The sequence below is a fragment of the Mastigoproctus giganteus genome, chromosome 3, assembly GCF_048544385.1.
Source record: "Mastigoproctus giganteus isolate SK-2022 chromosome 3, ASM4854438v1, whole genome shotgun sequence".
In the NCBI taxonomy this organism is placed as follows: Eukaryota; Metazoa; Arthropoda; class Arachnida; order Uropygi; family Thelyphonidae; genus Mastigoproctus; species Mastigoproctus giganteus.
In genome coordinates, this window is record NC_143577.1 from 127,949,547 (window position 1) to 127,977,055 (window position 27,509).

Consider the following 27,509-nt stretch of genomic DNA (forward strand, 5'->3'; position numbering starts at 1 on the left):
AAACGGATCGCTCTTTTGTGCTCTGAGAGACGTTTCTCGAGTCGACGTCCAGTCTCTCCAAAGTAACAGCTAGTGCAGTCACGGCAAGAGATACGGTAGACCAAACCGCTCTGCAGAAGGGTGGGGACAGGTGTTTTCACGTTGGAAATGAAAGAACGCAGTTTCTTGCCTGGGAGTTGGATGCACTTTATTCCGTGCGTTCTCAGGATTCTACCGATCTGTTGTGACAGGTTGGGGTAGTATGGGATGAATGCCCTCGTGGATGGCTCGTCACTGTTGGTGTTGTAGCTGGTCGTCACGATGTCACGTGTCTGTAGATCACACCTGTCGAGGACGTCAATGGGGTAGCCACACCTCGTAAGGTCTACTTTGACCCTAGTGACCTCTTTGCGTCTTTCATCAGCGGAGCTGGAGTGTGTCCAGGCGCGAGTAAGCAAGGTTCGGGCAGTGGAGAGGAGGTGGCCTCGCGCGTGTGCTGACCGGAAGTTGGTGAACTGGCCAGCACACATGGGCTTACGATAAACTGTAGTCCTCAGGTATGTGCCTTCACGTCGGACAAGTGTGTCTAAATATGGTAAGGAGTTGTTCGACTCCAGCTCAATCGTGAATTTTATGAAGGGCGATAGTGAGTTGAGGTATGATAGAAGTCGCTGACCTGAGTCTCTAGGGATGACCACGAACACATCATCAACATAGCGACACCAAAAGGCGATGTGATCTGGTGCGTGTGCAAACGCACGTCCCTCTAACTCCTCCATCACGATGTTTGCTGTGACCGAGCTGACAGGGGAACCCATGGCCGTGCCATGTATCTGCTGGTAGACTGAGTCATTAAATATGATCGCACCCCCTGTTATGGCATCGTTCGACGTCATATCGCTCTTTACCTCCATCCCTGTGGAACTTGCCATTTCTTGTGCAAAACAACTCTTGGACAATGATAGAACCCTCAACGAAAGAACTGGTCTCACACCCGATGACATTTCCGCCACCCTCAGACTGTGCTTAACAGGGGGTGCGATCATATTTAATGACTCAGTCTACCAGCAGATACATGGCAGTTTATCGTAAGCCCATGTGTGCTGGCCAGTTCACCAACTTCCGGTCAGCACACGCGCGAGGCCACCTCCTCTCCACTGCCCGAACCTTGCTTACTCGCGCCTGGACACACTCCAGCTCCGCTGATGAAAGACGCAAAGAGGTCACTAGGGTCAAAGTAGACCTTACGAGGTGTGGCTACCCCATTGACGTCCTCGACAGGTGTGATCTACAGACACGTGACATCGTGACGACCAGCTACAACACCAACAGTGACGAGCCATCCACGAGGGCATTCATCCCATACTACCCCAACCTGTCACAACAGATCGGTAGAATCCTGAGAACGCACGGAATAAAGTGCATCCAACTCCCAGGCAAGAAACTGCGTTCTTTCATTTCCAACGTGAAAACACCTGTCCCCACCCTTCTGCAGAGCGGTTTGGTCTACCGCATCTCTTGCCGTGACTGCACTAGCTGCTACTTTGGAGAGACTGGACGTCGACTCGAGAAACGTCTCTCGGAGCACAAAAGAGCGATCCGTTTAGCGGATATAGAACACTCAGCTATCGCCGAACATGTCTGGACAACCCACCACGACATCGACCCACACCGCGATGTCGTGGTGGTAGACAGATCCCACCATTACCTAAAACGTACCTGGTTGGAATCGTTAAATATAAAATCTTCGGATAAATCCTTGAACAGGAACAGTGGTTGCCAAGTCAACCCGATCACAGAGTCAGTAGTTCTGTCATTAGACAAGCGCTGGCCACGTCATCATGCGTCACAGCCACAGACGTCAACAAACAATTAAACCTCGCGTCTCACGCACCTGGCAGTGCACATCTTCATTCCAACTGCCATTCATGTATTTTTAATTCTGATGAAGGCTACCATATAGCCGAAAGCTAATATATTTCTTCTTTATTTGTACGCTCTGTGTGTAACTATAATAAATTCTTAATGAATCCAGAGCGCGTAGGCCTGTTTCGTTATGTTCGTACTATTCTTGGCCAACCAGCATACGACATGGTCGTGAGACTACAGAAAGATTTTATCTTTATAGCCCGTAGTAGACAACACCTGAGGTTTGCGCATAGGTGCAAAGCTAACGAGATTATACCGAAAGGGTTTCGCTACAAACAACCGTTTTCTAATGAGCGCATGAGACGTGCCTGTCGGAACTTCGGCCTCAAAACCCTACGTATATGGATCGGCTGCCTCCATCATGACATACAACGTGCTTCAGCGAGCAAGGCAACCCTACTAGCCGACCTTAAGACTCTGATTCCCGATCCCGTTTACACCGATGTGGTCAACACTTTATGTCACCAGGCCGTCAGAGAATCAGATCTTTATTGTGCCCGACAGAAACGTAAGTTTTGTAATTTGATTAATGAATCCCGTCAATTTCGCAGCCAACGTAATACCCCTCTCACTAATTCCACGGACTTCGTATTGAACCTAAGCAGCAAACAGTTATCTGCGGACCAAATAAACTTATTGACTCTTGGCATGACATTTGCCGTTCTTCCTAAGCACCCGCCGATCACCGACATCGCCTTAGGTGTGGAAGCCAGCTTATCACGCCTCCCAGAAGATGTAGCCAACACAATCCGCTTGAAGACTGCAGCAGTTCTACACCGTGCTCGCCCCGTCTCTTCTAACCTCAACCGTACACAGTTTTCTGCCCTCAAGGCATTGAAACAGGATTCGTCCATCGTCATTCTACCGGCAGACAAAGGCCGCCGTACGGTTGTAATGGATCACACTGATTACATGGCGAAAGCGCTACTACTTTTACGGGATACTACCGTATACAAACCCCTGACCATCAACCCCAACAGAGTTTTAGAACGATGGGAATCAGAGGTGAATATCCTCATCAACAGTTGGCTGAAACAAGGGAAGATCACACAGTCAACCCGTAATCACCTCCATGCCTCCGGATGTCAGATCCCACGGTTTTACGGCCTACCGAAAGTGCACAAAGAAGACACACCACTGAGACCAATTGTATCCTGCTGTGGATCACCGACTTACGAGCTGTCTAAATTTGTCTCGAGACTTCTTTCTCCTCTAGTTGGCAAGACCACCCACACCGTCTCCAACAGTGTTGAATTCATAAAGAGGATTCGCACTGTATCCATCTCGCAGGATCAAGTTATGGCATCGTTCGACGTCATATCGCTCTTTACCTCCATCCCTGTGGAACTTGCCATTTCTTGTGCAAAACAACTCTTGGACAATGATAGAACCCTCAACGAAAGAACTGGTCTCACACCCGATGACATTTCCGCCGCCCTCAGACTGTGCTTAACAGGGGGTGCGATCATATTTAATGACTCAGTCTACCAGCAGATACATGGCACGGCCATGGGTTCCCCTGTCAGCTCGGTCACAGCAAACATCGTGATGGAGGAGTTAGAGGGACGTGCGTTTGCACACGCACCAGATCACATCGCCTTTTGGTGTCGCTATGTTGACGATGTGTTCGTGGTCATCCCTAGAGACTCAGGTCAGCGACTTCTATCATACCTCAACTCACTATCGCCCTTCATAAAATTCACGATTGAGCTGGAGTCGAACAACTCCTTACCATATTTAGACACACTTGTCCGACGTGAAGGCACATACCTGAGGACTACAGTTTATCGTAAGCCCATGTGTGCTGGCCAGTTCACCAACTTCCGGTCAGCACACGCGTGAGGCCACCTCCTCTCCACTGCCCGAACCTTGCTTACTCGCGCCTGGACACACTCCAGCTCCGCTGATGAAAGACGCAAAGAGGTCACTAGGGTCAAAGTAGACCTTACGAGGTGTGGCTACCCCATTGACGTCCTCGACAGGTGTGATCTACAGACACGTGACATCGTGACGACCAGCTACAACACCAACAGTGACGAGCCATCCACGAGGGCATTCATCCCATACTACCCCAACCTGTCACAACAGATCGGTAGAATCCTGAGAACGCACGGAATAAAGTGCATCCAACTCCCAGGCAAGAAACTGCGTTCTTTCATTTCCAACGTGAAAACACCTGTCCCCACCCTTCTGCAGAGCGGTTTGGTCTACCGCATCTCTTGCCGTGACTGCACTAGCTGCTACTTTGGAGAGACTGGACGTCGACTCGAGAAATGTCTCTCGGAGCACAAAAGAGCGATCCGTTTAGGGGATATAGAACACTCAGCTATCGCCGAACATGTCTGGACAACCCACCACGACATCGACCCACACCGCGATGTCGTGGTGGTAGACAGATCCCACCATTACCTAAAACGTACCTGGTTGGAATCGTTAAATATAAAATCTTCGGATAAATCCTTGAACAGGAACAGTGGTTGCCAAGTCAACCCGATCACAGAGTCAGTAGTTCTGTCATTGGACAAGCGCTGGCCACGTCATCATGCGTCACAGCCACAGACGTCAACAAACAATTAAACCTCGCGTCTCACGCACCTGGCAGTGCACATCTTCATTCCAACTGCCATTCATGTATTTTTAATTCTGATGAAGGCTACCATATAGCCGAAAGCTAATATATTTCTTCTTTATTTGTACGCTCTGTGTGTAACTATAATAAATTCTTAGGTCTGTAATTACTTGTACATCAGCACAATTCAAAAAGGAGGATCACCCTTTGATCCTCCTTTTTGAATTGCGGTCACATTTGTATATCTCCAGTCCATGGGTACCTCCGCTGACTCCAAGAAAGCTGTCATAATTAGAGCTAAGGATTTGCTTACTTTCTTTCCTGTCTCCATTAATATAACTGGAGAGATCCCATCCTCCCCAGGTGCCTTTCTTATGTTTATTTTCAACAATTTCTCCTCCACTTTGCTCTGAGTTATTACAAAATCATCTAGCACACTGCCAGATTTGCCTGTGGCATTTTCCCCTCCCTGAATAACTCCTCATGTGTGAATGTAGATGCAAAATATTCATTTAGTTTGTTAGACACCTGAGCAGAAACAGTTGAACCATCGATATCCAATGGACCAATCTGATTAATACCCTTCCTTCTAGAGTTTACATAAGTAAAGAACTCTTTGCTGTTTTTCTTACATCCTTTGCCAAAGATTTCTTATAATCTGCCGAACCTCCTTTGTGACTTGGTTACAGACCAGTTTATTTCTCTCATAGGCTTCCATGTCACCTATTAATTTATATGTATCCCATGCATATTTCTTCTCTGCTATATGTCTCATTAGTTCATATGACATCCATTTAGGACTAAACCATGAACAATATGAAAAGCTGGTATGAAAAGCCTAGTAGCTTCCAAGGTTAATTCTTTGAATGCTTCCCATTTTAAATGTGCTGTTGGTAACATCATCAGTTGGTCCCACTGTATAGAATTTAAATACTGTCTCAGACCATCGTATTCGCCTTTACAAAAGCAAAAACCCTTCACTTTACCCCTGATGGTAGTTACCTCTTTGAGTAAATCCCACTTCAGCACACTGTGATCACTGCCGCCTAGTGGTTCCTTTATCTGCAGATTCTTAATGCATGAAGAATCACTACTGAAAATCAGATCAAGAGTATTACTCCCTCTAGTTGCCTCCAGAACATGCTGCTATAGAAAACAATCATTCAGTAAATCCACAAAAGCCTTGCTAGTGTGTGTGTGTGTGTGTGTGTGTGTGTGTGTGTGTGTGTGTGTGTGACCAACCAAAAATTCCAGTCAATTTCTGGGAAATTAAAATCCCCCATTATATGACTCTCTAATTTACTGTCCCATTCTATTTCCCTGTACAGTTGTATATTATTATACTCATCTGAGCCATTAGGCCTATAACACACTCCTAATCTCAATTTTGATTTCCCAGTTCCTATGTCAAACAAAACTGACTTGAAACTGCACTGTCCAGCCATGTCAACTGTCTGTACTTTCTTGGATTTTATGTGTTTCTTAACTAATAGCATAACCTCTCCTCCGTTCCTATCTTTTCTATCCTTCCTGTACACATTGTACTCCCAAAATTCCATTTCTGCATTCTTTAGGGCGCCTCCATAGCCAGGTGGGAAGGAGCAGCAGTGCGTAGCACACGCTTCTTGATTAGACCGGGGTTCGAGCCCGTTACCACCAAATACGGAGGCTTCAGAAAGGTCAGGGAATGACCACCGCATATCCCGGAGCAATATGGCCTTAGTTGCTAATGCTCCTAAAAACCAAATAAATAACAAGCATTCCTTATATCTCTGTGACACCACATCTCTGATATCCCAACAATATCTGCCTCCTTTAATGTTTTCACCAACACCTCAAATTCATTAAGTTTATTTACCAAACTCCTAGCATTGGTGTACACGCAAGTGTACATGCACCTGTTCCTATTCTTAGCTATCCTAACACAGCCCATGTGTTTACTTGTACCGCAGTCACTCGCAACAGTCTCTGAAATCCCCTACATCTTTTTTTTTTTCAGGCTGCTGCTCATTCCAATAGAAGCAGTGCAAGAATCACTTTCACCTCTGCCAGCAGCTACTGCTAATCTATTAGTCTGTGTATCTCCCCTCCTCAAGCTAGAAGTTTTCCAACCCACCTAACACTGCGTCGATAGCATCAGCAAATACACCTGGTCGTCGACTTACGACCTATGCGACTTACGACCGGCCGCACTTACGACCACAAAAAAAAATAATAATAAATTAATTAATCGATGACGGGAGGCCTGAAGACAGCACCAGGCTCATACACCCAGTCACTCTCTCTCACATACACCCAGTCGCTTTCAAGTATCTGTTGCGTGTGGTGTATTAATTAAAATTCTACTGAAATACGCATAAAATGTTTAGTAAAAGGAAAATGACTTCATCTACATATACGCCAGCTAAAAAGTCAAGGAAAACTATTGATTTAGAGTGTAAAATGAAAATTATCCAGCAGTATGAAGGCGGAAAGAAAGTGAATACGATAGCATGTGACTTGAAGTTATCACATTCCACGGTATTGACGATACTTAAGGACAAAGAAAGAATTCGGGAAGCTGTGAAAGGTTCTGCACTTATTAAGTCTACAATTTTAACCAAACAATGACAGGAACCCATCCATGAAATGGAGAAATTGTTGTTTATGTGGATGGAAGATTTAATACAAAAAAATACACCCATGAGCCTTCACACAGTGCAAGCAAAGGCTAGAAGTTTGTTTCAGTTTAAAATCACGCGCCGGAGACGATTACACAGAAGATTTTCAGGCTAGTACGGGGTGGTTGAAGCGTTTTTAAAAAAAAGATTTTCTTTGCATAATGTCTCTATAAATGAACATTTCCTACCTCAACCCAAGAACATGGCCCTGACGATGCACAACCCAGCACAAGCAAAGATTGAAAATTGATTTTGTAAATTTCATTTGTATTAATTTTTACATTAATTTTAGATTGTATTTTTGTGTTTACAGTACATTATGTACAATATAATTATAGATTGTAGTTTTGTTTTTTTATAAACAGTATGAATAATAAACCAATTAAAATGTAGAGAACGTTTGAATTTAACCTCATAGAGAGAGAGAGAGAGAGATAGCCTGGGCGTAGAAAAGAAGGTATATTCAGTATCGCTAAGTAAAAGATAAAAACATTACTGTATTTAAAATGAAAAATAAAAGATTATAAAAATAAATCATAAAGATGATAAAAAGATTAGAAAGGTTAAAAAATACTGTTAATAAATATATGGCCGACATACGACCAGATCTACTTACGACCTGTCAGTCAGAACGGAAGTCGGTCGTAAGTCGACGACCAACTGTATTCTGGAATCCTTTCTATTTAAGTGTATCCCATTCCCATCCCTATAGAAGCAGTCTCTCTTGTTAACAAGCACAGACCAAGCTGAGAAAAATTCTAGAAAAATTCATAATTTCTTTTTTTTTTTTTTTATTATGTAATGAATGCTGCACCAGAATTAGTCATCATCTTCCTCTTTCCTTGAGCACTGCCAAAAAAGAATAGATGTCTATAATTTTGTTCTTATGTGAAGAGGAACAATAAAGAACAAGGAATAAAATATGTAATATAATAATAAGACACATTTAGGGCTAAAACCTCAAGCTGCGAGCAAATTTAGACTATGTATATATTAAGTGCAATAGCATCATTAATACACAGCCATTTCTGAATAAACAGAATATTTATAAGGCGGCATCGTTTTAAGTTATATCTCATATTGTGAATACCTTCACGAGTTGCCATGATATTGCACTACTTTAAATAAGTAACGCTTCACCTAAGGAGTCTTCTCCTTAGGTGCAGCGTTACTTATTCGAAGTAGTGCAATATCATGGCAACTCGCTGTTCACAATATGAGTTATAACTTAAAACGATGCCGCCTTATAAATATTCTGTTTATTCAGAAATGGCTGTGTATTAATGATGCTATTGCACTTAATATAATAATATAAATATTGCCTACTTGTTTCATTTGACCCTCTGGTATACTCTCAAGCGTATATCATTTTACAATTTGTTATATGTCCACACCTTTGCTTGGCTTTTTTTTTTTTATTTTTTTTTTTCATTCTACATAATGTGTTATTATGCACATTATGTGGTATTTTGGTTCATGTGTTATGGAAATATTCACCAATAATCATAATTTCTTTTTTTTTTTTTTATTATTGTTTATTTTATTTTATTTTATTAGCCATATAGTGCAAGGAAGCCCCAGGCTTTTGCGGCACCAGCCAAAAAAAAAAGAGTAGATAATGATATACAAATCATGTGCTTTCCTCCATCATATAGGATACTATCCAGTTGACATTTGAACTTCTTCAACCTATCAGCCTCAACTTTAACCCCAGGGGCTCACATCTGGTGAATATGGGCTTGGCACACCCAGGGTCCTGAGCTGGATATCATCATACTTCTCTTTCTTGGTGATTCCCTTTTGACTCTCTCTCTCTCACTCTCTCAGGGTAACTCGGGAATTTTTTTTTTTTTTTTTTTTTTTTTTTTGGCTGGTGCAGCATAAGCTTCAGGCTTCCTTGCACCATATGGCTAATAATAATAACTACCTGTGGTTGCAACTTGTTTCAGTAATGAACAACTTAGTGGGTAAAAGAAAACTTCCTGCAATCTAAACCTCTTCCCTTGTAATTTGAATTTATGTTCTCTAGTTCTGGAATTCTTTATAACAATAAAAATTCTGCCTGCTTTCATTTTACTAACCCTTCTCAGAGCCTTATAAATCTCAATAAGATCTCTTCCAAGGTGCCTAGTTGCCAGACTCTGTAGCCCAACATAGTTGAAGTCTTTTCTCTTGTTGTCATCATTTTTTTTATCTCACCATGCAATTTGTCCATCTTTAGATACTTTCAAGAATCCCAATGTATTTTTTCAAATAAGGTCTCATACTTGGACACAGTATTCTAAGTATGGAGACCTTATCTAAAAAACATTATTCTGCAATGAAATTTTTTGACAATGCAGAACAATGTACAAGCTAGGAAAGAATTGTAGAACATCTGATAAAACTGTTGAACAGCTTTGGAACTGAGTGCAGTATAACTACAAGGCCAGATGTAAAAATATTTGTTATATGTTATAAGTGACTTGCAGAAGGGGAAATGGAATGGCAGGGCAAGTTACAGTGTGTTATAGTCATAGGCTCTCGCATGCTCACAGTCGCAAACTTTTAAGGAGCGAAACATGATAGCATTTATAAAGTAGTAGTAGTAGTACTTTAAAGTTGAACATGACATGCATATTTTACAAAAATATCAATGAGAAAAATTAAATTATTGCTGCTGCTACTTTGTAGCTATATTTGGATAGCAGATAACTGACTGGTTTTCTTCTGTTTAAGAGTTTAGTCAAACAAAAATAACTAAAAATATCAGAACTGGTACTATAAATTAAAGATGCTTGATTAAATAAGGATATATATTAATATCTGGGCCCTTCAAGTTGTCTTTTAAACTTTAAACTAGTTCTTGTTAACCTATAAATGGACACATTTTTAAAAATGATATGCTAAAAATATATTGTGTGAATTTTGTTTGCATTTTGTAAAAAAAAAAAAAAAAGTGTGAATTTTAGTATTCCTCAAGTATTGTTTTTACTCTCAATCTGCACCATTAATTATTTAATTGCGGAAAAATGGCTGTTTAAAAAAAGAAAACAAAAAAAAAAACATTAAAGGTTTTCAGAGTGAAATGATTTTTATTAAGTTTTGGGTGCATAAGTTAGTTCAGAGAGTTCGCAGCCATGAAAATTATTTTGCTATCAATTTTTTTTTTTTTTTTTTCTTATTATGTCATATCAGAATTAAGGATACAGTTTTAAGTTGCCATTTTCTTTGTTTTCAACAATTTCCTGTAGTTTATCACAAAAAAACCTGATTAGTGAATTCTATACATTTTCCACTTCCTGAGACAGAGATTGTTGTCCTATTCAGCTTTCTTCGAGCATCCTGCCCACCTTTCTTTCTCAATATGTACTTGATACAGTAAACTATTTCCATGAATGCATTATTGTAGCAGTCGCAGATTATTTTCATCTGCATCATCGCAGTCAAGATGCATCACATTTAGCACCTCCTTGGATATATATATCATTATGAAATGTTAAACATTAACAGTGCCTTTAAATTTTTCTATATTACTTTGGTTGCATAACAGATGTTAGAAGGATAAACACTGTGCTCTGATATATATTATAAGTAGACTCTCAATGTTTGCGGGCAAAATAACTGAAGTGTGCTACACCCCATGTAGGTCTAAGTTGGAAAACAAAAAGAAATATGTGGAATCTATTACAGGTTGATTTTTGATTTTTGATTTGGTAGTTGTTGGCGCATCGGCTTCTGTGGCCATATTGCACCTCCCAAGGTTTTTGCAGTACTTTGATCCAAGCCCGAGGCGGGAATCGAACCCGCGACCTTTGGGTTGCCGGGCAGGTACTTTACCCACTCGGCTAGCCCGGTCGGCCTCTATTACAGGTGTTGTTTGTTTGTTTGCATTTTGCAATGTTCCTCGGCCACATATAGTTAATCTTAATGGTCTTCCCTGAATTTTTTAAAAATTTATATCTCTCTTTCTAAAATGGAAAAGCATTGTTTTTTTTTTTTTTTTTTTTTCCTATTGAATAAAATCTTCAGCTCTAATAATCATGAAAAGGTGTCGACTTTAATGCATCTCTGCTTGACTACATGGAACAACAAGGAAATGCTTCTCTTGCTGATAAGATGATGCGTCGAAATTTATTAATTTATAAATATATACCATGCACTGGAAGATAAATCAAGAAAAGAAAAGCTAACTTAATTTTTTCATTTTTCAGAAAATTTTGTATTCATATTATTTTTTTTTTTTTTATTTTTTTTTTTTAAGATTTTTTTTCTTGGCGAAGGTAAAGAAAGCCAACATGAGAACGACGAGAAAAGTCGGATAACTTACGTGGAAAATTAGTTTCCCGATACAGCACTCGGTAAACAGGCGGTAGGTGTTATCGGTCTGGAGCAAAGTCGAGAACGATATATTGATTGACAGGTAGGCGTGGCAAACAATGTTCCTACTGGTGCGCGAACACAACACATGATAACATAGGGTTGGTATCATTTTAGAAGCACTAATGGTAACTTACCGTAATGAACGCTTTCCATAATGGTGAAAAAAGGTCAGGTTACCTCCACTTGAATCCTGTGGGAGCTTGAACCCCCTCCCAAAATGGAGGGGGTAATCTAACCTTTTTTCTTTACAATCATGTGGACTATTGTGTATTAACAAAATATTATTTTTTTATAACTGTACTTTTATTTTTAAAGACACTCGTGCGGATACACACGTATTATAACATTGATTAACACCTCAACAGCTATTCACTATATATAAAATATATACAGGGTGATTCACTACCAGTGCGACAAACTTGCAGTAGGTGTAGGGAGCACAAAGACGAATCGGAATCACATAGCATTGCAGGGTCCGAAATGCCTTCATCATGCGGTAGAGGACGTTGAACGGGAGGTCGCGTGAACAGTGATCCCGCTGGAAGTCAGCATTTGCGAACCGTTTCTGTTGAAGAAACCAAGTAGCAAAAGTCCTCCGGAGTGGATAATCCACAGGCTCCAATGATTGGACGCGTTGCAGATGGTATGAACTCATTTGGTTTGTTAACAGTATCCTCCATACAGTGGATTGGGAAATACCCAATCGTTGGCCTGTCGCTCGAGTACTCATACTCGGATTGCCTTCTGCAAGACGTAGGACATTCTCCTCATTGTCTGGCATCCTCGTCGTTCGCTCTCCATTCATGGTACCTCTCGTGAAACAACCAGTCTCACGTAACCTTCTGTGCACACGTGCGAAAATCGCATGATGAGGAGCATGCCTGTGCTTGAAACGTTCCTGGTACAAGCGCAGAGCGGCGCGCCCATTACAGTCCGCAGCTCCATACGTGAGGTGCATGTATGTTGGCCAGTTCAACGTTTGAATACTCGTCCATCCTACTAGCCTCGGGATCGCTGTTCACGCAACCTCCCGTTCAACGTCCTCTACCGCATGACGAAGGCATTTCGGACCCTGCAGTGCTATGTGATTCCGATTCGTCTTTGTGCCCCCTACACCTCCTGAAAGTTTGTCGCACTGGTAGTGAATCACCCTGTATATACATATATATATAGAATCTTTCTTTCTTTTCTTATATTATTTATTTCCTAACCTAACCTAACGTTTAAGGTTGGGTCACTGAATATAAGGAAACCTTTCTATTATTTCCTAACCTACTATTTAAGGTCAGGTTATGAAATATAATGAAAAATAAAGAAACCTTTTCCTTTTTTCGTAGCCAAACCTAAGTCAACAGTATAGTAAAAATGCTCATGAACTCCAAAAATCTGCTTTTAATAATGAGAAAAAAACATAATAAAGAACATAAAAATGAACAGAACGAAACTTTTATTAATTTAGTTTTCATCAAAAAATCAACCAATGTTTTATTTCCTTACAAATTTCTTCCATCTTTAAAAGATTCATCGCTACTATTACCTGTTCACCATTCATTACAAAACTATTATGCACCGTTCTTTACTCATAAATATACATTATAATGCCAACCAATGACTACACAGTAGCTTTTCCTCTGTCGGGCCACCACCAATCATTTCATCGTTTGCCACGCCTACCTGTCAATCAATATATCCTTCTCGATTTCGGCTCCAGACCAATAACACCTACCGTCTGTTTACCAAGCGAGCAGTGCTAGAGTCCGGTGCCGGAAAACTAATTTTCTGCATAAGAAATGTGATGAGAACGATGAGAAATATCCATTTCTCATCGTTCTTGTGTTGGCTTTCTTTACCTTACCCTTTTTCTTATTTTAAATCTTCTCACCTTGTTTATACTTTTATAAATATGAATACTGTATATATAAATAAATTCAACTTTTTGTCATGTTTACAAGTTTTTCTTTCATTCTATGGATTATTTGGGGTTTTGATTATTTGGCAAAATTTACTTCCTATTGACCTCAGATAATTGGAAGTTCACTATATCAAGAATTTTTAACACTCTTTTTGGTCTACAGTTTATACAGTATGTTAACTCAAGAACATACATATGCTCATAGTGATGAGTTCCCATGGCATTGGGCTTATGATGATGAGACAACTGATACATCAGATTATATTAATTATTATCAAGAGTCAATTTAACTTAAAAAATCATGAAAAATAAAAATGTTTTTCAGTTTTTTTTTTAAGGCCATAATATCATTTACATCTGTTTAGGTATCATTTGATTTGGATTCATCAACTTCTAGATCAGAATATATAATTTACATCTGTTTAGGTATTATGTGATTTGGATTCATCAACTTCTAGATCAGAATTTCTGAAAATGTTTATTCATTTCAACATTTATAAGCCCAGATTAGAAAAAAGAAGCTAAGAGGTGTGAACTTCTCTTTCAAATTTTAAATTTGTTTTCTTACTGCTAACTGTGTCCACAATTATTTGGAATTACATGGAAACACAGATAAAATATACGTCAGCACTTACAGGGCATCAACATGATTATCCTATCCCTGAGTACTGCGTTACTAGTCTGAAAGTTTATTTTAGAAAAAAATGTGAATTTATTGGAATGAGTACAGAGAACAGCAGCAAGATAATTTGGAGGAAGAAATGGTATGCTTACCAAGAATGACTTCAGTATCTGGAAATTAGACACCAGCAATGAGACCTGATTGAAATGTTTAAAGCTTTAAATGGATTTAAAATAAAAACAAAAATGAATCTGCATTTATTTTTACTATATTTTATTTCAAAAACGTACTTATTTAAATTATATATTTGTACAATTATTGTGGGTAGATATTACAAATTAAAAAAGTTCCTAATTTTCTTTTCCACAGTAAAATTTAAAAATTTGGTAATTTTGTTTTGTACAGTACATGATGTTCAAAAGTTTTTCAATTGTAAAAGTATAATTTCATCTTGTTTGTCCCATTGTTGTTCAACTTCTGTACTCAATGCAAATCCTGCTTTCAACAAACAATTTTGAATACTGTATTCACTCACGTCATTTATCCAAACTTTTTCCAGTTCAGATATACAATCTCTAAGGTTTATTAAAACTCCCAGGTTTCTTACATTCTTGTATTGCATTGATAATGCAATACAAGAACTGCTACCTGAAATGCAATACTACCCTAACATAACCATGGGTTGTGTTAGGGTAGCTAAGAATAGGAACAGGTGCATGTACACCAATGCTAGGAGTTTGGTAAATAAATTTGATGAATTTGAGGTATTGCTCAGAACAACAAAGGCAGATATTGTTGGGATATTAGAGACGTGGTGTCACACAGATATAAGGAATGCAGAACTGGAATTTGGGGAGTACAATGTGTACAGGAAGGATAGACAAGATAGGAAGGGAGGAGGGATTATACTATTAGTAAAGAAACACATAAAATCCAAGGAAATGAAACCAGTCAACATCGCTGGACAGTGCAGTGTCGAGTCAATTTGGTCACTAACACATTGGGAGATCAAAATTGAGAGGAGGAGTATGTTATAGGTCTAATGACTCTGATGAGTATAATAAAGAACTGTACAGGGAAATAGAGTGGGCCAGTAAATCAGTGAATCTTATAATGGGGGATTTTAATTTCCCAGATATTGACTGGAATTTGTGGGTTGGTCACTAACACACTAGCAAGGCTTTTGCGGATTTATTGGATGATTGTTTTCTACATCAGCATGTTTGGGAGGCAACTAGAGGGAGTAATACTCTTGATCTGATTATCAGTAGTGATTCTTCATGCACTAAGAATCTGCAGATAAAGGAACCACTAGGTGACAGTGATCACAGTGTGCTGAAGTGGGATTTACTCAAAGAGGTAACTACCATCAGGGATAAAGGGAAGGGTTCTTGCTTTCGTAAAGATGACTACGGTGGTCTGAGACGGTATTTAAATTCTATACGGTGGGACCAAATGATGATGTTACCAACAGCAAATTCAAAATGGGAAGCATTCAAAGAACTTATCTTGGAAGCTGCTAGGCTTTACATACCAACTAAGAAATATTGTTCAAGGTTGTTAGGCCTAAATGGATGTAAGATGAACTAATGAGACATGTGGCAGAGAAGAAAAATGCATGAAAAATAAATTAATGGGTGACATGGAAACCTATGATAGATATAAGCTGGTCTGTAACCAAATCATAAAGGAGATTAGGCAGGCAAAGGCAGATTATGAGAAATCCTTGGCAAAATGATGCAAAGAAAAACAGCAAAGAATTCTTTACCTATGTAAACTCTAGAAGGAAAGGGATGAATCAGATTGGTCCACTGGATATTGATGGTTCAACTGTTGATAATCCTGCTCAGGTGGCTAACAAACTAAATGGCTGTTTTGCATCTACATTCACCCATGAGGAGTTATTCATTGAGGGGAATGCCAGAGGTGAGTTAAACTCTGGCAGTGAGCTGGATGATTTTGTAATAACTGAGAGGAAAGTGGAGAAATATTGTTGAAGATAAACAAAAAAGGCACCCGGAGTGGATGGGATCTATCCAGTTATAAGGAGGCAGCAAAGGAAATAAGCAAACCCTTAGCCATAATTATGAGATCTTCTTTGGACTCAGTGGAGGTACCCATGGACTGGAGATGTGCAAATGTGACCCCAATTCACAAAGCAGGATCAAAGGGCGAAACAAGTAATTATACACCTGTTAGTTTAACTTCTGTTCCAGGAAAATTAATGGAGGCACTGGTTAAAGAAGCACTGCAGGATTATCTAGACAAGACTTCAGTTATAGCTCGGACACAGCATGGTTTTGTTAAGGGAAGTCTTGCCTGACTAATTTGATTGGATACTATGATGCAGTCACAACAGAACTGGATGCAGGGAACAACTTTGATATTATATATTGGATCTTAGAAAGGCTTTTGATACTTTACACATTAGCATTATCATTAGTAGAGGCATTTGATGCAAGAAAGCAAGTTTATGCAGCATCAGCCAAAAAAAAAAAAAAAAACCCACTTCCACTTCACCCCTCTGTTCGTTCAAAATACCTGTCCAGCTGAGCCTTAAACTTATTTAGGCTATCAACCTCCACCACAAGGGATGGAAGGCTGTTCCACCAACCAACCACCCACTGGCTAAAGGCAAATTTCCGCACATCTATCCGACCTTCCTCAGTTTGAATTTATGCCCTCTCAGGTGATTTTTCTGAGCTAGAGGAAGAATCCCATCAGCATTGAGCATGCTTAAACCATTCAAGGCTTTATACACCTCTATCAGATCACCTCGCTGGTGCCTAGTCTCCAGACACTGTAATTTGCAAAACTTAAACCTTTCTTCATAAGAGCACCCCTTTGTTCCATTCACTAATCTTGTTGCCCTTCTCTGTACTCGTTCCAGCAGCTCTACATCCTTCTTGAAATGAGGCCTCCAGACCTGTGTACAGTACTCTAGGTGTGGCCTGACCATTGCCTTATACAATGGAATAATCACCTCCTTATCCCTGCTGGAAAAATTCCTGTATATCATTGACAATACTCCATGAGCTACTCTTGCAGCCCGTCTGCACTGCTCAGAGAACTTCATATCTGCCTGCACAACCACCCCCAAGTCCCTTTCATTCTCTACCGCTGTCAGTGTAGTACTACAGAATTGATACGTTGCTCTGGGGTTGCTGTTTCCCATGTGTAGTACTTTACATTTGTCAATCTTAAACTTCATTTGCCACCTCTCAGCCCGTCTGCTCAACCTTTCCAGATCCTGTTGCAGCAGCATAGTGTCAGTAGTGTCCTTGACAACCCTGCCAACCTTTGTATCGTCTGCAAACTTGGACATTAAGCTTGATATACCATCATCAATATCATTTATAAATACAGAAAACAATAATGGACCCAACACTGAGCCCTGAGGGACTCCACTAATAACATTAGTCCACGATGAGCAGTGTCCATTGATTACCACTCTCTGTCTTCTCCCCCTCAACCACCCCTTTATCCATAGCAGCAATTTGCCTCTAATGTCACACTGCTCCAATTTGTGTAGCAGTCTTCCATGTGCAACAGTATCAAAAGCCTTTCTAAGATCCAAGTATATAATATCAAAGTTATTCCCTGCATCCAGTTCTTTCGTGACTGCATCATAGTATCCAATCAAGTTGGTCAGGCAAGACTTCCCCTTAACAAAACCATGCTGTGTCTGAGCTATAACTGAAGTCTTGTCTAAATGATCCTGCAGTGCCTCTTTAACCAGTGCCTCCATTAATTTTCCTGGAACAGAAGTTAAGCTCACAGGTCTATAATTACTTGTGTCAGCCTTTGATCCTCCTTTGTGAATTGGGGTCAAATTTGCACATTTCCAGTCTATGGGTACCTCCCCTGAGTCAAAGGAAGCTCTCATAATTATGGCTAAGGGTTTGCTTACTTCCTTTGCTGCCTCCTTTAATATAACTGGATAGATCCCATCCACCCCGGGTGCCTTTCTTGTGTTTATCTTCAACAGTTTCTCCTCCACTTTACTCCCAGTTATTTCAAGATTCTGTAGCTTACTGCTAGAGTTGAATACACCTCTGGCATTCCCCTTGCTGAATAACTCCTCATGTGTGAATGTCGATGCAAAATATTCATTTAGTTTGTTAGCTACCTGAGCAGGATCATCAACGGTTGACCCATCAATATCAAGTGGACCAATCTGATTCATCCCCTTCCTTCTAGAGTTTACATAAGTAAAGAACTCTTTGCTGTTTTTCTTTGCATCCCTTGCCAAGGATTTCTCGTAATCTGCCTTCGCCTGCCTAACCTCCTTTGTAACTTGGTTGCATATCAACTTGTATCTATCATAGGCTTCTGTGTCATGTGTTAATTTGTAAGTATCCCATGCATTTTTCTTCTCTGCCATATACCTCATTAGTTCATCTGACATCCATTTTGGCCTAAACCTTGAACAATATTTCTTAGTTGGTATGTAAAGCCTAGTAGCTTCCAAGATAAGTTCTTTGAATGCTTCCCATTTTGAATTTGCTGTTGGTAACATCATCAGTTGGTCCCACTGTATAGAATTTAAATACTGTCTCAGTCCATCGTAGTCGCCTTTACGGAAGCAATAACCCTTCCCTTTACCCTTAATGGTAGTTACCTCTTTGAGTAAATCCCACTTCAGCACACTGTGATCACTGCCACCTAGCGGTTCGTTTATCTGCAGATTCTTAATGCATGAAGAATCACTGCTGATAATCAAATCAAGAGTATTACTCCCTCTAGTTGCCTCCCTAACATGCTGATGTAGAAAACAATCATCCAATAAATCCACAAAAGCCCTGCTAGTGTGTGAGTAACCAGCCCCCAAATTCCAGTCAATATCTGGGAAATTAAAATCTCCCATTATAAGACTCTCTGATTTACTGGCCCACTCTATTTCCCTGTACAGTACCTTATTATACTCATCAGAGTCATTAGGCCTATAGCACACTCCTACTCTCAATTTTGATCTCCCAATGCTTATGTCACACCAAACTGACTCAACACTGCACTGTCCAGCGATGTCGACTGGCTTCATTTCCTTGGTTTTTATGTGTTTCTTAACTAATAGCATAACCCCTCCCCCCTTCCTATCCTGTCTATCCTTTCTGTAGACGTTGTACTCCCCAAATTGCAGTTCTGCATCCCTTATATCTGTGTGACACCACGTCTCTGATATCCCAACAATATCTGCCTTTGATGTTTTGAGCAATACCTCAAATTCATCAAATTTATTTACTAAACTCCTAGCATTGGTGTACACGCAAGTATACCTACACCTGTTTCTATTCTTAGCTACCCTAACACAACCCATGTGTTTACTTGTTCCGCAATGGCTCCCAGCAGTCTCTGAAATACCATGCATCTTGTTTTTCATGCTTCTGCTCATTCTAATAGAAACAGTGCAAGAATCTCTTTCACCTCTGCCAGTGGCTACTGTCAATCTATTGGTCTTTGTCTTCCCCCAAGCTAGCAGTTTTCCGACCCACCTAACACTGCCTCGATAGCATTAGCAAATATGGAAGACTGCTGCACAAATTGGAGCAGTGTGGCATTGGAGGCAAATTGCTGCTGTGGATAAAGGTAGGGTTGAGTGGGAGAAGACTGAGTGGTAATCAGTGGACACCGCTCATCGTGGACTAATGTTATTAGTGTAGTCCCTCAGGGTTCAGTATTGGTCCATTCTTGTTTTCTGTATTTATAAATGATATTCATGATGGTATATCAAACTTAATGTCCAAGTTTGCAGACGATACGAAGGTTCGCATGGTTGTTAAGGACAGTAATGACAGTACGCTGCTGAAACAAAGAAAAGTTGAGCAGATGGGCTGAGAGGTGGCAAATGAAGTTTAACATTGACAAATGTAAAGTACTACATATGGGAAGCAGCAAACCCAGAGTGACGTATCAACTCTGTTGTACTACACTGACAGTGGTAGAGAACGAAAAGGACCTGGGGTAATTGTGCAGGTAGATATGAAATTTTCTGGGCAGTGCAGACGGTCTGCAAGACTAGCTCATAGTGTCTTGTTAATGATATGCAGGAATTTTTCTAGCAGGGATAAGGAGGTGATTACAAGGCAATGGTCAGGCCACACCTTGAGTATTATATACAGGTCTGGTGGCCTTATTTTAAGAAGGGTGTAGAGCTGTTGGAACAAGTAATGAGAAGGGCAACAAGATTAGTGAATGGAACAAAGGGTTGCTCTTACGAAGAAAGGCTAAAATTTTGCAAATTATAATGTCTGGATACTAGGCACCTGTGAGGTGATCTAATTGAGGTGTATAAAGCCTTGATTGGTTTGAGCATGCTCAGTGCTGATGGAATTCTTCCTCTTGCTCAGAATAATCATTTGAGAGGCCATAAATTCAAATTGAGGAAAGAGAGATGTAGAATATATGTTCGGAAGTTTGCCTTTAGCCAGCAGGTTGTTGGTTGGTTGGTGGAACAGACTTCCATCTTTCGTTGTGGAATTTGATAGCCTAAATAAATTTAAGGCTGAGCTGGACAGCCTTTTTTTTTTTTTTTTTTATTTTCTGATGCTGCATAGGCTTGCTTTCTTGCATCATATGCCTCTATTAATGCTAATATTCATATTCCCTTTTGATAATGAAATTTAAAATATTTTATAATGCTTTGGTCCACTATCTGAAGTTCTCATGTGATGTTGGGTAGTAAAAACAACAACTTCATACTTTTAAGTTTGCGGAAATACTGGCAGGATGTGGCAGACAGTTACCAATAATCCCCACATTTTTTGCTTTAGTCATATGCTTGTCTAGTTTTAATATCCATTCATCAAAACTATCACTTGTCATTCATACCTTTTTTTATTAAAGGTGTAGTCAACTTCCAATGATTTGTGCTTCTAAAACATCTTGGGTTTTTTGATTTTCTGATGGCTAAAAGTCTTTAAATTTTCACTTGTCATATTGCCTTCAAAGTGCAATGAGTGCTTTCTTGCTTTGTTTTAAGCCAAAAAATATATAAATCTTAAAAACAAGTATTCTATTAGGCAGACATTTAAAGAATAAACCCATTTCATCAGCATTAAAAACACCTTTAGGTTCATATTCTTCCAAAATATTCTTTAAAATGCTGTTCCTCCAATATTGAAATCTTCTTCACTTACATCGACACTTTCTCTGGAGTTCTGTGGTACTTCTTAAATTTATCGAACCCCCAATGCAAATGCATTAAATTCTTATGTCCAAGAGGCTATGCAAATTTCAAAGCTTGTTGCTTAATTATTGGACAGATATTGGCATATTCCTTTCATGTATTATTTGTACCCATTTTAGAACAGCTTTATCAACTTGGTTCACATTGCCTGGTCTTTGTTCTTCAATTACATTTAAATTTGATTATGGGTTTTTTAAAACTGTACATAAATGGCTCTTGCAGGTATGGTATATTTCTTGGCATTCTTAAAAACCTAGTCAATTTCATGGAGAATTTTGTCTTTATCATTTACACTTAAATGCTTTCTCTTCAACATGTTTCCGCAGCAGTAAAACTTTACGCTTTAGAATATGATACCCTTTCCCAGATCACTGTGAGAAACAGTGATTGACAGATCTTGTTCCTCCTGCCCATTGCCTTCCTCGCAGTGATTGGAAGCTCAGACCTCTTCAGTATATGGTATTTCAGTTAGTATGCTATTCCTTTCTTTTGTTAGTATGTTTATTCCATTTCTCAGGTTTGTCTTTAGTATACAGTACCTTCCTCCTTGCCACTGAATTAAAATCAGAAAATCCTTTTCCAATTATAATCCAGTGGTGGGGGGGGGGGGTTTACTCAAACGCAAACTAGTCTGTTTTTTGCTTGAATCCTTCCTGGGTTAATCATCAGTATATAGTATCCACCCCTTTGCTTCTGGATTACAATTGGAAAATCCTTTTCTGATTTTCAAACAAAGGTCAGGTTTGCCAACCTGTACTTCACATTCCTGCAGCTTTAGTCATTCACTCTAATGCAAACTAGCAGTAATTAGCAGCCTATCAAAGCAACAGGTGGGCGAAGCTAACTGTTCATCACTGCATCATGCCATGTCCCAGCAATGATCATTCAGAAAAATCTGTCATATTCTAAAGAATAACCAGTAAAAATGACTCAGAGTGAACAGTTGAAACTAAACATCAATTTACAAATCTTCTCTATTTATTGCAAAGTTTATGACAACATATACCTGGAATTTATTACAAAACCTGTTTAACACTTTAGTATGTGGTTATTGCATCATAACCCCTGGGGCTCACATCTGGTGAGTATGGGCTTGGCACACCTAGGGTACTGAGCTGGATATCATCATTCTTCTTTTTCTTGGTGATCCCCGTTTTCTTCTTTTGACCCCCCCTCTGTCCCCCCCCCTCTCTCTCTCTCAGGATAACTCGGGGGAATTTTTTTTTTTTTTTTTTTTTTGCTGGTGCAGCATAAGTCTCAGTCTTCCTTGCACCATGTAGCTAATAATAATAATAATAATAATATCCTATCAGATTATTTAGACAAGCCTTCCCCTTGACAAATCCATGCTGTGATTGCAGTATAATTGAATGCCTTTGTAAATGGTCCTGCATTACTTCTTTAACCAGTGATTCCATTATTTTCCATGGAACAGACGTTAGCCTAATAGGTCTGTAATTGCTGATGTTGCCTTTTGATCCCCTTTTATGAATTGGGATATATTTGCACATCTCCAGTCCATAGGGACTGCCCATGAATCCAAGGATGCTCTCACAATTGTGGCTAAGGTTTTGCTTACCTCCTTTTGCTGCCTCCCAATATAATTGAGTAGATTCCGTCCACCATAATTGTCTTTTTTATGTCCATCCTCAACAATTTCTCTTTCACTTTCCTTTCAGTTATCACAAAGTCATTTAGCTCCTCGTTAGAATTTGATAAACTTCTGGCATCCCCTTTCCTAAAGAATTCCTCTTGTGAATGTAGATTCAAAATGCCGATTCAGAATTTTGAGTTTGCCCTCAACCTAAGCAGGGTCATCATCAGTTAATACATCGATATCAAGTGGCCCAGTATGATTCAATCGATCCCCTTCGTTGTACTGTTAATATAAGCATAGAAGTCTTTGCTGAGTTTCTTTGAATTCTTTGCAGTTTCTTTGATAATCTGCCTTAGCTTTCCTAACCTGCTTTGACTTCATTACAAAATAATTTATATGCATCCCATACACTTTTCTCTGCCACGTGTCTCAGGGTTCATCTGACAGCCATTTAGTTCTAAGCCTTAAACAGTATTTCTTTGTTGGTATGAAAAACTAGTAGCTTCTTTGATTACTTCCCATTTAGAATTTTCTGTTGGTAACATCCTCAGTTGGTCCCACTGCACTCAATTTAAAAACTGTCTGAGACCACTGTATTCACCCTTCTGAAAGCAAAAGCCATTCCCTTTATTCTTGACAGTCGCTATGTCTTTAGTTAAATTTCACATTAGTATACTGTAATCGCTGTCACCCAGTGGGTCTTTTCGTGCAGATTCTTAAAGCATGAAGGGTCATTACTGATAACCATAACTTCCTCTTGTTGCCCTCTAACACGCTGCTGTAGCAAACAGTCATCCAACAAATCCAGAAAAGTCTTGCTAGTGTGTATGACCAAAACACAATTTCCAGTCAACATCTGAAAGTTAAAATCCCCCATTATGAGACATTCTGATTTGCTGGCCCACTCTATTTAACTGTATAGCTGTTTGGTTTTCATCACAGTCATTAGGCCTATAACCCACTCCTACTCTCAGTTTCATTTTTCCAGTGCTTATATCACACCAAACTGACTCAACATTGCCCCAGTCACCCAAGTCAACTGGATGCACCGCCATAGATTTTATATTCTTGTTAAATAAGAGTATAACCTCTCTACCTCTCCTGTCTATCCTTCCTGTATACATTGTACTTCCCATATTCAAATTCAGCATCACTTATGTATGAGTGACACCATGGCTCTACTATTCTTACAGTGTCTGCATTTGATGACTTAATCAGTGTCTCAAATTCATCAAATTTATTTACAATGCTCCTAGCATTAGTCTGCATGGAAGTATACATGTCCATGTTCTTACTCTTAGTTACCATAACACGGGCATTAGTCTACATGCAAGTATACATGCCCGTGTTTACTCTTAGTTACCATAACACAGCCCATGTATTCAATTGTTCTATGATGACCTACAGCAGAGCCTGAAATCCCAGACACCTTGCTTTCCAGGCTGCTGTAGTAGCAATGCAAGAATCACTTTCACCTCTGCCTCCAGCACTAGTTAAACTATTAGTCTATTTATCCCTTCAAACTGTCAGTTTTATGACCCACCTATCACTGCCACAATAGCATCAGCAAAGAGTCTTGCACCCCTTCTGTTCAAGTGTATCCCATCCCTGTAAAAACATTCTTTCTTACTAACAAGCACAGACCATGCTGAGAAATTTTCTACTCAATGAGGCTTGCACATTCTCTCCATTGCTGAATTGATTGACAACGCTCTCAACATATATGTTTTCCTATCGTGTATGGGCAGAATTGCAGACACTTTCAAATTCGATCCTAATTTGCAACTTTTTGCCAACATGGCCCTCTTCTGATGTCCTGCTCTTAATATCATTAATGCATGTACAACAATATCACCTTTTGTGCCCTTAAAAGATGATATCTTCTCTACAGCATCATCTACTTTTGCCTCTGGCAGACATACCCAGGTCCTATTCCACCTGTGCTTCACAACATATTTTCCGTGTTTGTTCCTGACAGTAGAGTTACCAACAATAAATTACTCCTGTGGGACCAGCACATTCTGCCTTTAAGATTGCCGTTATAATCAGCTGATGCACAGGAGTGAACTCTGGTGTTGAGTTAAGCAGCTGAGTGTTTGATGAGCTCTCCATTTTAATTCCATCGAGGGCATCTACCCTGCTCTTTACTCTCATAAATGCCCATCAGAATGCTGAGTTGGGGACTAATTTCTTCACACTTTCTGCACCTAGCACACAGAAAAACTTCCTCCTTTGCTGGATCATGTCCTGTTCCAGAAAAGTCTTCAAACATTTTGCAATTTGCGCATTTTTAGGCTGTGATTGTGTTTTAAAATTGCTACCTTTGATTCTCCCTTAAGCCACAGCACGTCCCCTTCTTTGTACCTGTTGCTGTGCTGCTCTAGTCTACAGAATGATTTCCATTTAAATACAATTTAATTGAAAAGTAAAAATTCTAAATTCTAACTAAAAAGTAAAATTTCGTAAGCTACAAAAAAGATATATGGCCAACAAGTGATTAAATCCTTTGAGCTGCTTATTTATCACAGTTAAAACCCATTGAAAATTAATAAATTTAATTGCTTAATTGACACTAAGCTAATAGATTCCTAAATGCAGTGTTGTGCTATTTAGTTTTATTTTCTACCTTACACAATCAAGTTCAAGATTTACGTTATGCTTTATCGTAATGTTAAATTAGTTATATCCTTGCTAAAAAGTAAAAATTTCTAAGCTAAACACAAAAAAGATATGTGGCCAACAAATGATTAGAACCTTCAAGCTACTTATCACAATTAAATAAGTAGCACTACTCATAACAAAACATCATCTTTAGCGTAAGTCTACTGATAAAATTTTGTGTAAAAAGTGCTTTCCAAAAAAAATTTGCCCTAAATGGTTGTTGAGGCATCAGGACTGAAAAGGAACAGCATTGGAATAGTATTTTGAAACTGATGAAATTGAATCAGCTCTTTATAATATGTCATCTCATACTGAAATTGAATTCTATTCAAGTGTTGCAAATTCTGAATCTCGTTCAAATGCACCTGTTGATGTTAGAATGCTACAAACAACAACAGTTACCAATGTTACTTGGAGTGAGGATTCTTCACAGATAATCCATTTACTGAAAGGAACTGCCTACTTGTTCCAGCATCCTACAAATGCACCTAAAGGCACACATAAAGGGTCCTTGCAAATATAAAAGGCATTGAACATGTTTAAATTCGTTAAATAAAATAACCAATTTTGTAACCTATGAGTATCTGTATACAACATGTTAATACAAAGCCGTAAAAAATGCATGAGATATAGCATTCACTCCCATGACTATATTTTGCTATTATATTAATCTTGTGAACATCACATTAAAATTATATAATACAAAATTTTATTCATGTCCATTGGCTTTGCTATCCACTGCTCCTTCATGCCATATTTTTAGCAGTGATAATATTTCAAAGGTTGTAAATTTTGAGTTTTCTATTGGTATAGGATCCAAGAATCCTGCATCCTGTTGCATTAAGATTATCTCCCGATGGGCAGCCTGTTACATTTTGCAGTGATGCGGAAAAACTACAATCAGGTAAGTTGCACTGTCACTGTTAAAATTTTTCATAATGTGCCACATCAGATTTTAAATTTTAGAAAGAAATGTCAATGTGAACACACACCCATAAAGGCCTAATACACTGGTGCAATTTGGTCTAAGTTGTTGAGGCCCCTAAAAAGCAATAACAACAGTAGGAGCTGCCATATTTATATTCTAGAACTAGGATCATCAATTATAATAATTATCTTTGCAGTCCATAATAGAAAAAAATGTAACGCATTACATTCCAGATCCTCTTTGACATAAAATTAATAAAACATGAGATAAATATTATAACATTTTTCCTTTTACTGCAAAACACATAAAATATTACAAAATGCTAAGAAAAGTGCATTCAATATAGTCTTCCAGGAGAGGTTTAGTTTCATTTCCTCTGTGACTGAAAGAATTTATAAAGGCCTCTTCAGTCAAGGCTGTAGTTAGCCAATCTTAGGTGGAGGTAGTAGCATTCCCCCTATGTTTTATTCAAAATTTTTCAGCATGCACAACATGCAAATTGGTCTGTGAACACACTCTTGTATAGACATAACAAACAGTAGTGCAATATGGTCTAGGTCAATGGTTGTCAAACTCTTTTCATCACCTGGCTAATATTCATGAAAATATGATGATAGAAATTGTGAGTGGGCCATATATTGGGTTAATGCTGTAATATCATAGGTACATGACAACTGGGCGATGGGCCAACTCGGGAACAGTAAACTCGGTGACAAAAATTATAAGAAAAACATTTCTGTTTAATTTATTTCCGAATAATCAATATTTTCTTACGATTGCAGAGGATGGTTCTTTTCATTCTGTACGAAATGAATATACATATAGTAGCTTAGGAGATGCAGCAAATGTTATATTCCAAAAAGTAAATACAGCCATGGAACGTCTTGTCCGACAACCATGGAAAACACAACACAAATAAGGGCAAAAGTCATTGACGATGTTACTGGTGTAGTGCAAGGTATTTTTCCAAATAGTAATGTTATGCACAGAAACATACAAAGGAGGAGGAGAGTCTAAACGTTAAGAGCACCGGCCAATCCAGAATATCGGGAGACAATATTTATACTTGAGAAGTATTTTGTTTATGAGTACAGTCCGACAAAT

General features: G+C 39.2%; 1 protein-coding gene across 7 annotated transcripts in view; it reads left to right on the plus strand.

Annotated features, from left to right (window-relative positions):
* Positions 1-27,509, plus strand: part of LOC150088264 (ralBP1-associated Eps domain-containing protein 1-like) — a 791,977-nt gene that overhangs the window by 401,479 nt on the left and 362,989 nt on the right. For all 7 annotated transcript variants that reach the window (XM_090369416.1, XM_090369413.1, XM_090369418.1 and 4 more), the window contains one exon: positions 26,291-26,381. In XM_090369416.1, coding sequence (XP_090225542.1) covers positions 26,291-26,381 — 91 coding nt within the window. The remainder of the gene's footprint in view (positions 1-26,290; positions 26,382-27,509) is intronic.